Consider the following 11,655-nt stretch of genomic DNA (forward strand, 5'->3'; position numbering starts at 1 on the left):
TTCAGGGCTAATGTACAATTGTCCTCCATATGGTCACCCAAGAACTCATCTATTTCAATCTCAGGACTCCATCACCTCTACCTGCTCTGACTGCTGCACCAGGGGAGAGAATGCGGGAGGACTTTCCTGGACAGTTAAATGTGTCCGCTCTCCATCCACCAGTCTCCACCAGAATGTGGCACAGGCCCTGCCTAACCACAAAGAAGGAGAACTGTACATTGTGAGTATTACAAATCTGTATCAGGCACACTTAAGACTCTTGGTAGACTGCTGTTTATTTTCAGACTCTGAACTGTGACTTCTATGACTATTTTACTGAAATAGATTTTATAAGCTAAAATTCCTTCAGCTTAGTAGAAAAGTGTCACTTTGATTTTAATAATTTCTGATTAAGACACATTAAATTATTGTTTCTTAATTTTTAAGTGGGAGATGTTATCTGGAATTGATTTTGAAAACTGAATATTCATTGACCTTTAATCAGCAGGGATTGTGAATGTTTTCTCAGGTCTGTGTAATGCAGCACAATGTGATCTTACAGCAACAAATATTTAAGACAGAAACTAAATAAAAACCCCGAAAAACTGCTCTTTATTCTCCCATAGTGGATTGGTGGGGACTGTCTTAGAGACTGTTGCTCATTTGCTGAAGGGCCACTGAGCAGCAGGACAGGGCTGGGAGAGGCATAAGGGTCATGACAATTCCAGGGCACATACATCTCCAGGTTCCTCCACAGTGTGAACTGTCAAAGCTCTGGCTTCCACCTCCCACTGTTTGAGCAATAATGGCAGGTCACCTATGGCATAAGCAAATAATTCCACTGGAAGCAGACACTATTTCAGTAATCCAGAAGGCAAAGCCATCTCATATCAGCATAAAAGACAAAAAATTTTTGGTTAAGAAACATAAAAAGGTATGTCAGTCTGGATTTTTAGAGTAATTGCTGATCCTGGTCATCCTTGGGAAATTATTCTATCAATTATTGAGAAAGCAGAATATACTTCTCTGTTTATAAGTATGGTGAAATTACAGGCAAAGTAGTGAAAGCTTTATAGTAGTTTAAACCTGTTGTATTCCTTGGCTTCATGTATTTGTTTTTAATAGGTTAAAGTGTCACATTGATCAAAGAAGGTTATTTCAAAAACATGTTAGACAAGCACACTGAACACTGCATAGCTATGATCCAAAAATGTAAACATAACTGGATAAAGAAATAAATGCATTAAGTGAACAGCAAACCAGGCCAAACTAAAGGCTTTTATTTTTATTTATTTCTTTTAATTGGTTGGCATCTAAGTCTGTATACCACAAGAAGATTTGTATTGGGCTTAACATTTCCAAAACGGCTTCTTCCTAATGCTTTTATCTATGAAGTGTTCCAAGAAAAACTAGTTCCATCATCAGAAAGTTTGGGGGATTATAATTTCCTGATTCAGTTATCTGTGGTAGGGCTCTGAAATCAGAATTTTCAAAAGAATTCCCCAAGTGATTCACATACATACCTGTTTTGGAACCTATGAATAATTTAAAGTGCTTCAGAGCACGTGAAACTTGGGGTCTAAGAGAGATGTAAATATTCCATGGCAACACTTTATGACAGTGTTTCACAACAGGATGGCTTTTCGGCAGCCCTGTGACTCAGTGGGTTACACTCTACCCAAGGCTCCTGATTCTTACCTGCCCTCCAGAACGCATGCATTCAAGCTCTGCCCTTCATGGACTCGGGCCTGCATTCTTGGTTCTTCCGTTTTGTAGCAGTATGATTTGGGGCTAACATTTAATTCTCAGCTCCACTTGCTTCTTCTGAAAAGGAGCTACCTTTTAGCTGTTTGGTAGCAGTAGAAAACATTTTCATAAGAAAGCACCCATTCAATGCCTGGAACATAAGTAAGTGTTCCATTTCTATCTTAGAGTAAGAGCCAGAAAGCCCTCCATAGTCTTCAAAAAGAAAATTCCAATTGAGTAAATTTTAAAGATCTTACTGGCTGTTTTCAGTGATTCACAAATTGGGCAGCATCGCATCTAGCAGGTGGAAAGGAGCTTTAAAGAGCTGCATAGAGTGAAAGGTTTTCATAAGCTGAAGGGCTCAGGAACCAGGAAGTCACACTGGAAAACAAAAGAAGGACTGGTTACTGCACGGTCACTTTCCTGTAGGGGGGTGGCCAGAGTCTGTAGGCAGGTCCCCGAGCTAGAGCTGGTGTTTTCTGAGTGACAGCTCTAGGATTCCAGCTCTGAGAGCCAAACTGATTAAGTCTTGGTTCAGTGATACGCGGCTCCGTTTCAGGTAAGCAGATCCATCTGGGGCCTGTTGTCTTGTTTTCAACAACAGACCGTGTCCCTGCTTCCATTATCCTGACATTTTTCTATTATCCTCCCCTTTGCTGGCTTCACACCGGCTTTCCTGCTGTCCCTCAAACCCTCCTGGCACACTGCCCAGGTGGGTGCCTGTAGGGAAAATGGAAGTTGCTACAGCCAGGATCCTCACCTGATCCTAAACCACCTGATGATGTAATTCGCCTACTGCCGAGGCTGAAGCTTACACACCCTTTGGCAATGAGCCACTGCTGTCGGCATTACCGTATAAAGAGCTCTGCTCAGTGCTCTCCCGGGAGGCAGAGACAGAGACAGGCTCATTCCCTGCAGACTCCCCAGAGGTGGATGTGATTCCAGCACTTGACCTGCTCCCATGAGAACAAAGTTTGGTGCAAACCCTCTTACCCCTGCCCTTCCTTGTTGTTATTCTCACTGAATCTGGAGTGAACTTGCCTGGAGGCAATTCCCCACAGGCAAGGCAGTGCCTCTCCCTGCAGAATGCTTCCGGAAGCCACCCTCAGGCTTCCTCCTTCATTTTGCCTTCAGCTGAGACTGCTCCTTTTACTCTCTATTTCCCTTCCTGCAGCTATCACCATTTACTGTATTATGTATCATATTTACTGAGCATGTTTATTGTTTCTCTCTTACCACAAGAATATGAGCTCCAAGAGGGCAGAGCTTTTTGCTTTGTGATTACTTGCTCATTTCTAGTTGCACTAAGAGCACCTGGCAGAGGGTAGGCATTCAGTGTGTGTTTACTGAATGAATTTCTGTTGAGAAATGGTAAGTACCCTTGGCTATTCCTGGGAATCACAGCATCACTAGGCCAGAGAAATTGTGGGCCAGGCCTGAATCAAGTTCTGCTTTCAGATTGTCCTGGGTTTGCGCCTGAGTATTCTTTGGGGTGGACAAAATCACCACATTGTTTCTTGGAACAACCCAGCCTCCTAAGGGATAGTTAGAAATGCAGTGACTTAGAGTGGTGCTGGGTACCCCTGCCCTCCATGTCTTTCCACTTGGAGTCACCCATCAAGTCTAGGGTGGCATTGGGCTCTATGAAGAGAGGAACTGGACATTTGACAGTGGGAAATTCAGGGATATCATGAGACAGCTGCTTGATGATGTTAGATAAGCAATAGTACCTGACTGATAATCTGATGTACTCCTCTCACTGGTAAAATTTCAGCTCTTTTCCCAAGATTTAGTTAATAAACTTTCCCAGCCCCCCTCATGCCCTCTCTATGCTGCACACACACACACACACACACACACACACACACACACACACACACACACACACACACACACACACACACACACACACACACACACACACACACACGAGCTCCTTGCCTTTACTGTACATGGAGAAAGGGTCTTCCTCTCTTCCTGTGCAGAAAGGGATAATCAAAGAGATGGAGAATGAACCCTATCTTCTCATCCCCCACTAAAAGAAATGTTTTCTAAATGTAGTTTAAAGAAGGCAAGGAATTATCATTTATGACAGAAATGTCAATATTGTGGGAAAAAAATGTTGTTTTATCAGATGCTTCTGGTTTTGGCTGCCTGATCCATTTGTTCCCTCAGCAGCTGCAAGCCCTTTGTCAGGCCCCACACCTTCCATGTGCTGTCTCTATCAGTTGGAACCCAACTGGTGCCTGCTGCAGGCACTAAACTTTAGGCAAATAAAATAGCAGGGGTGAATAATGAACAAGACCAGTAAAAATAACCTTCTTCTATGCCTCCAAATTATACTATTACAATTACACTCCTAAGCACTCAGAAAGCTGAGTCAATGACTTTGAGGATAATTTATTTTCAACTGGGAAGTCCAAGAATATTTCTGAAAACAGGCAAAAAATTCCTTCATATTTATGGAAAGTGTATTGCTACAGATTGTGCCATGCAAACTTTGAGATTAATTGTGTATTATTCCTCAAATATCCTGTGAGCATTGGAGCCCCTGTTTTACAGATGAGAAAACTGAGACTCAGAGGAGTAGAAGATTCTAGATCTCTCCTAGATCTGATCGACTATGAAATCTGCACCTTTGCAGGTCTATCGTACTGTTCTGCTCCTTGCCTGGCCTAAGTTCTGAGGCACAGAACAAGCACACTTACCCTCTCCCGGATCCCTCATTTTCTTGAATATTTCCAAACATCCTGCACTTAACTATATCCAAATAAAGGCTGTAATTGAAAGTGGCCATTATGGAAGTTTGTGTTCCTATAAGAGAGTCTGCATTTTCAAATACTGTATTTTGAGAATTTTTAAAACTTCAAATTCAGAGGGTGCTGTGGTATAAACTTTCTCCACAACTGCTGCAAACCTGGACTGAGATGGTCAGTAAGGCTTAGTCACTGGTTATGTGATAGACTCAGCAGACTAGCCAAAAAAATTTGAATCCAAACCTTACAATAATTGCACATTATTACATTACAAATGTTTAGAGTGCATAATGAGTAAATGTTAAATCGGATAGCTTGTTACACGGGGCCAGAGCTTGATTCAGTCTTCTCTTTGGGACCACGCTTGGAGTTACTTCAGCATGGTGGTTACAAGCAGGGACTTTTGGAGGCCAACTTCCCAAGCTCAGATCTCTGGCTCTGCCACTTACTGGTGATGTGGTCTCAGGCTTCATTTTTCTCTCTCTCTGTGCCTCAGTTTCCCTCACTTTAAAATGGTAATGATGCGACCTGCATTGTGGGGTTCGTGTGAACATTGCATAAATCATGGATATCAAATGCTTAGAAGAGTATCTGGCACCTCATAACAGCTCAGATATTAGCTATTTTTATCACATATTACAATCCAAATTTTCTTAACAAGGTTCATTTATTTATGGCTCCACTGAATTCTGTCCCTCACTTGAATTACTCTATTCACTAGAACTGGAGTTGCACAAATTCGTCCATCTTCATATTTCCAATTTACCCTCCAAAGAAGAGGCATTGCTATTGGTGAGGAAAAGTCATGGCTATTTCTGGCAACAATTGAATGAGTGTAGAGCCTCTGGCATGATTGTTTTTAAGGGACAACACTGATTTTCCATGTTTAAGTTCCACAATGTTGGTTTAAAAAGCAGTTCTTTTACTTCATAGTCATACCTTCTAAAGGGTGATGCCTTTGACATATTTCATGAAATTTCCCACTCCATTTGTAATTTCATGAGCATGTTGGGATCTGTCCAAGATGTCACGTGCTGCTCTGAATTAAACACAAGCTCCAAAGCGTTTGAAGTTCTCTCCATCTGTAATTGCTATCAGAGACTAGGAGTTGAGTTGAGCCCTTATGTTTGATAGCAGCTGAAAGAAACTAATAATCTTTGACCAATCACCCTTTTCTAAGTGGCTTGCATTCAACAGGATTTACAGTTTCGAGAAATTGTTTTAAAGTTCCACCACCCTTAGTGTATGTTAGCATACACTTGAATCAGGCAGAGGTGAGGTGGTTAGTATACCTTTACTCATATAGACAATGTGTTGGGTTAAAATGTCAGATATTTCTGCAATTAAAAAATATTCACTGGCGTGACCAATTTTCCTTATTCTGCAAGGCTCTCCCATTTGCACAAGGGGGCTGGAGAAATGCAGTTGGTGCTGTAAGCCATTGCTGCAGTTCTGTTCTTTGGCTACACGACACAAAACTGTAAGAGAAGAAATTTGCACTTGACATTTTCTGGTTTCCTGTTTTAATTCCCTTCTCCGCCTCTTGCCACCTCCTCCTCTGGCCCTTTCATTATACCCTTCCCTTCTCTCCTTGTCCATAACGAGATCCACCTATCTTTTTCACTTCCCCTTTGGTACAACATTTAGTCATCCTGTTATTTCCCACAGGGCCTCAAACAGTGCCTTCAAAAAGGAAAGGAATGTTGAAAGTATTACTATTTTATAACATAAGAGGTGCCCCCAAATTTCAATTAATTAATTGAAATTAATCTTCAATCAAATTTAAACTATTTCTCAGTATGAAGCTAACAAACAATATTAGCTAACTGAGTCTGTGTGTTAACTCCTGAGGGTGGCATTGGGATACAAAAAGTGGACTCTACAAACTCTTACTTTAGGAGTATTTGTTTTCATTTGAACTGAGAATTATTAAAGACAAAATGCCTCCCAAGGAGGAATAGATCTTATTAGTAGAACCCCAGGCCTAGTGACAGGCCACGAGGAGAAGCATTTGGGTCTAGATGGAGCCCTTTCCTGAACTCTCTCAGTTATAAGATGAACATGCGGTGTACATGCATGCATGTGCACACGCAAGACAGAGACACACACACAAAGACACACAGGGAGAAATGTGTAAATGCATCTTTTACTGACCAATACAAAGAAAACAAAAAACCATTTCCAATTCTGGTGTCTTAAATACTCCTAGGAACTCTACTTTATATGCTGGAATAAAATCAGTGAGTCCCCAAATCAGCTTCTTATATAATTTGAGTAAAATAAAAATATTGCAATAACCTGATTTTTGTATGGAAGCTATGGAAGTTGAGACTCTATGAACAATGTTGTTATAGTGTTTTTTTAATTTGGTTTATTTTGCTTTTAGACAGACTCTAACTGTGAAATAATACTCATTCCATTGTATTTTCCTTAATATTGTTTCACTTGAGGAATATGAGTGCATCTTTTGCATATAAAAATGTAATGTAAATGTTTTCTAGCATATTGATAAAATCTGGTTGTTAACTTCCAGTGTACACCTTTTAACATGGGTAATACAGTTCCACAAGGAATACGACTTATTTCAAAATGGTGTTTTAAGCTTTATTTATACAGAAGTTTTTCTAAAGTAACACTATTCAGAGAATGATTTCATTCTGCTTCATTTTAAATAAATTACAAAAAGTATACACATCATGTTATACAATGTGCTTCCATTAAAGCCTTATTTTCTTGTCAATATTTTTACTTAAAATTTAATCTTTTGATGCAACAGAGGCTTCAAATTAAATTGGAGACAGTGGTTTTCATTTTCTTACTTTAACATGACACCCATATTTCTAGCTCTAAAGCAAGTGTCAAGAAAATGTTTAACTTCTCTAAATTGGCAGTTTAAAGTGCCATGGTAGATTTGAATCTTAAATAGCATCCACAGTTAAAGTCCACCTTGGGTGCATTTGACTGTAGGTGCTTTGTGTTTAAAAATGAAAACTTTTGGTGTTTCATGATTTTTGACTCTAAGTTAGTGGCTTTCCTTTAATAAGTAGAAGAATTGAAGATACTAAAAATCCACTGTTAGAGCATGTAACTGTGGCCTCCCATCTCTCCTTTTTTTGAAAAGGAAAGGAATGTTGAAAGTGTTACTACTTTATAACGTAAGAGATGGCCAAGCATTTACAACTCTTTATGCTCCTCCATTGAATTCTTCTAAACCTCAGACCTGGCCAGCAGGTTTCTCCCAGATGATTTTCATTTTCATAACATTCACATCCAATAAAGTGTACAAAACATAGTGTGAGAGAAAAAAGGGGGACAGGAAATGGCTCTGTTGCATGGTTATTACACCCTCTTGCCTGTGGGTTGCTTGTTATGAGTTTTACCTATGTAAATATGATGTATATGACATCAGAATTTAATCTTAAGACTTCTATGTGGGAGATAGAGTGTGACTTTATCGTTGGGGCTAAAATCAACTGGGTGTTGACAGGTCTCAAAAGTCACCGAGTAAGAGCTTGAAAAGAAAAAGCTCAGACTGATAAGCTGTTCTTTGATTGACAACTTCAGGCTTGACTGCCACTATTGAAAACAGTTGGGTAAAAGGTTTGTGGGAAAAAATGTTTTATTTCATAAGAAGCTATACTAGGGAATATAGGAAGATTTATAAGCTGATACAGTACAAAACCCAAAGAAAAACAGGTGTGAGCTTTAGAAAATCTGGAACCCAAGAGAAAGGACACTGTCTTTGAATGATTTAATTAATATTGTAAAGGGACTTCATGCAAAAGAATGCCAACTCAAGGAGAAAAATAAAACACTGCTGTCCACCACCTTTGGTTTTCAACAAATCGTTTGTCAAAAGCTTGTGGTGAAACACTCTAATGGGTCTGGGAGTATAACGCACAAGCAAAAGATTACGGTGGAAAATAAATGCAGGAGGAAAAATAATATGGTCCTTCTTTTGTCTTTCTAGTAGAGTAGAACCAATGCTGGGGCTGTGAAATCCAGTATGGAAACAATAAAATAAATGCATTCTGAAGTAGCCATCATTGGTCAATTGAAATGTTATGATTGTTACACATGCCCTATCTTATCAAATTTATCCATAAGGAAGTATTCATTCCTGTTGTGCCGATTATCCCACTATGTGCACCATAAACTTTTATGGCTTGTTATGGAATGTCACTTGGCTAATGGCTTTTCCCTTCAAATATTGCATCATCACATTCAGATGGAAAACATATTCTAATGTGGCAAAGTGTTAAAGAAATTTAATACTCTAGGGCTAAGTGGAGCTGTTATGGTTCATCTCCTGGATAAGAACAACAATTTATGAATGCAATATTCATTTCCTGAGGTGAGCACAAGTGAAAACTTCATCTGAAACATAAAACCTCCATGTTTGGCCTCTGGAAGTTTCCTCATTTAACTCATTGATGTCATATTTGAAGGCCACTGGTAAGATCACATCTGGGGAGTGCTCACTGTTTTGACCACCCTGATTGCTTTTACAGGGAACTCCTGGCATAATTGCATTGGCCAAGACCAGACCACAGAGTCTACAAGATCATCTTTCACTTTTACTATATTGTTAAAAATGTCAAAATAACCTGTTTGTTTTCCCTTGATCATGAAAACTGATGAACAGTTTGGGATTTTAATTCAGAGGCATTCATTCAGAGCTAAGGATCTAGAACAGTGCATATCTTATATTGAGGACTCATGAAATTATAAACTTAGCATGTGTATGTCTCTAAGACTAGGGAATCCAGAGATGGTTCTAGTCATCTTTGCAGAAAAAGGAAAAGAACAATGGCCAAGAACCATAATTTCTTCCCTTCAAAAGCTAAAGGTCTGCACTATATATTTTAGTATATTAAACATAATAAATTTAACTTACAAGGAAACCCAGTTGAGTCTTATCTATCAGTATCAAGGAGTGGTAGAGAACACAATGAGAGGACACTGTTTTGAGCATTAACCAATCTTCTTTTATTAAAAGAAAAATCCACTCCTATTAAATAGGCCCCAGGGTGAAATATTCAGATAAATGTATGAAAAGTTCATTGTCATCTGAAACATCTACAGAATTAGGAGCAAGTTTTGCTCAAAGCAAGAATCTGAAGAACTGTCAGTCACCATAGACATTCACAACCAGGGATAAATGAGACAGTGGCAGAGAAACACATTGCAAGTTTTCATGCAAAATACCTCCTTATCTTCCACAAACTCATCTCCTCTGACCAGTAAGCCAAACCCAGGACAGAGGTGAGCAATGCTTTGACATTAATACCCAGCATTTTGAGACTTCAGCTTTGGTGGGAAAGGTGCTAAGCATAAGATATTTACTAAGAGTGACATAAGCCCACTTGGGGGTATGAAAAGAAAGGATGATAATAAAAAGAAGCCATTTTTAGATGAAGACTGAAAAACAAGGTGTGAGGCAGACTGTATGGCATAAAATTAGCACCCAAACCAGTCTTATATTCTTTCTGAAGTGAGTGCCATGGGGAGGCAGAATGTAAGGAGAAAGATGAGGGTGAAAGAGAAAGAAGGAAGTGACCCAGCCTGCAGTGGCCTGGATGCACGCGTCCCTCCAAGACTCATGCGCTGACACCGTGATCCCAGGGTGATGGTGCCAGGTGGTGGGACCTTCGGAAAGTGATTTGATCATGAGAGTGGGTGCCCCAGGAGTGCGATTAGTGCCCTTACAAGCAGAGGAACTCGCTCACTCTTTTTCTGCCACATGCAGACACAAGGAGAAGTCGGCAGTCTGGCACCCTGCTCTTGGACCTCCAGCTTCCTGTGAGAAATAAATTTATAAGCCAGTCCAGTCTATGGTATTTCATGATAGTGGCCCAAATTGAGATGATCCATCCAGAAGAAACCATGTTCTATGATTCTGGGGATGAAGTGTACCCCTCAGTTATTCCCATATTCTGACACACTAAAGCTATGTTTGAAATTCTTTGCAGTTCCTAAGTTTCTTAAAATCACTTTAAAAATTACTTAAACTTTATTGAGTTTTCAGATCTACAAAGAAGAGATGAACGCCTTTTTCTATAAGACAGTCATGGCACAATGTTTCAGCTTAGCTGGAATTTGTTTTCAGGAGAATGGACCCATTATTATCTTTACTCTCAGTGCTGACAGCCTCCTCATCCTTGCATACTGCCTGTAAACTTGATCTCTAGGCCAAAGATGTGTGACAGGGGGATGCTCAGCATATAGAACTGCCTTTGAGCTTGCTAGACCCTGACTAGGAGGAGCAGTGTAGAGCAGGAGGGGGGAGGGTGTGGGAAGTGAACTGGGTCCTAACGCATCACGTGCTGCTCCAGGTCCTTCACATACGGGCATTATCTCCCTCCACACACAGCACAGCCCCGCACTGTAGGCCTACAGTGAGGAATCAGGTGCAGATCACACAGAGCTCACAAGACTCCTAGTTTGTGTTCCTTCCACTACTCTATTCTGCCATGAGCTCCCATGGGACCTTTCAAATATCCTAAAGATTTGAAATATTAAGTGTTTAAGTAATGTTGGTTTTAAAAGTCAAAAGACTTTCCAGCGGGTGATCAAGTGGACAACTTTTCTGTAGGACTGCTCCATAAAGAGTGGGCATAGAGCAAAAGCAAATGAAAAGATCAGATGAATGAGAACCCTGTGGGGAAAGTAAGGTAGATAGTGATGTAAGTTCCACAAGCAGTTAAAATGGTGGGTTCTCCATGGATTGGAGCAGAAATTCTGAGTTTCTCAGAGCTTGCAGACCCTGTCATGTGCTAAGGACATGACTTGCAATGTGGCTGCAGTGATGGGCACCCACCCAGGTAAGATGCCAGGTGATTTCTACTTGTGGTCAAGGACTGTAGGTCTATGCTGTGTCCCACACCCTTGAGTCAAGGATGCTTCTTATCTCCCAGGAAACCTTGATAAGGAGACCGCCAGGTGCTAAAGTAAGAAGACACTGGTATAGACAACCAAAGGAAGGTAAATCGATCCTTGTGATGGACAAGGGCTCAGATATCAAACCTTTGTGTTACTTAATCCTCACAGAATCTAACATGTTGTATATACTCTTATTTTCTCCATTCGATTTACATGGAAACTTAGGCTTGCCAAGGCAGGTTACTTCCCAGGGTAAAAGCTGATGTTTTAAGAGCCAGAACTGGACCCTATT

General features: G+C 40.3%; 1 protein-coding gene across 1 annotated transcript in view; it reads left to right on the top strand.

The window, feature by feature from the left end:
* LOC140845786 (uncharacterized) overlaps positions 1 to 11,388 on the top strand; it is a 55,445-nt gene extending 44,057 nt beyond the window's left edge. The window contains exons 4-5 of the mRNA XM_073220833.1: positions 65 to 220; positions 8,993 to 11,388. Of these exons, the coding sequence (XP_073076934.1) occupies positions 65 to 220; positions 8,993 to 9,008 (172 nt within the window). The 3' untranslated portion in view covers positions 9,009 to 11,388. The remainder of the gene's footprint in view (positions 1 to 64; positions 221 to 8,992) is intronic.
* The last annotated feature ends 267 nt before the right edge of the window (positions 11,389 to 11,655 follow it).

Source organism: Manis javanica, chromosome 13 (genome assembly GCF_040802235.1).
Source record: "Manis javanica isolate MJ-LG chromosome 13, MJ_LKY, whole genome shotgun sequence".
Taxonomy (NCBI): domain Eukaryota; kingdom Metazoa; phylum Chordata; class Mammalia; order Pholidota; family Manidae; genus Manis; species Manis javanica.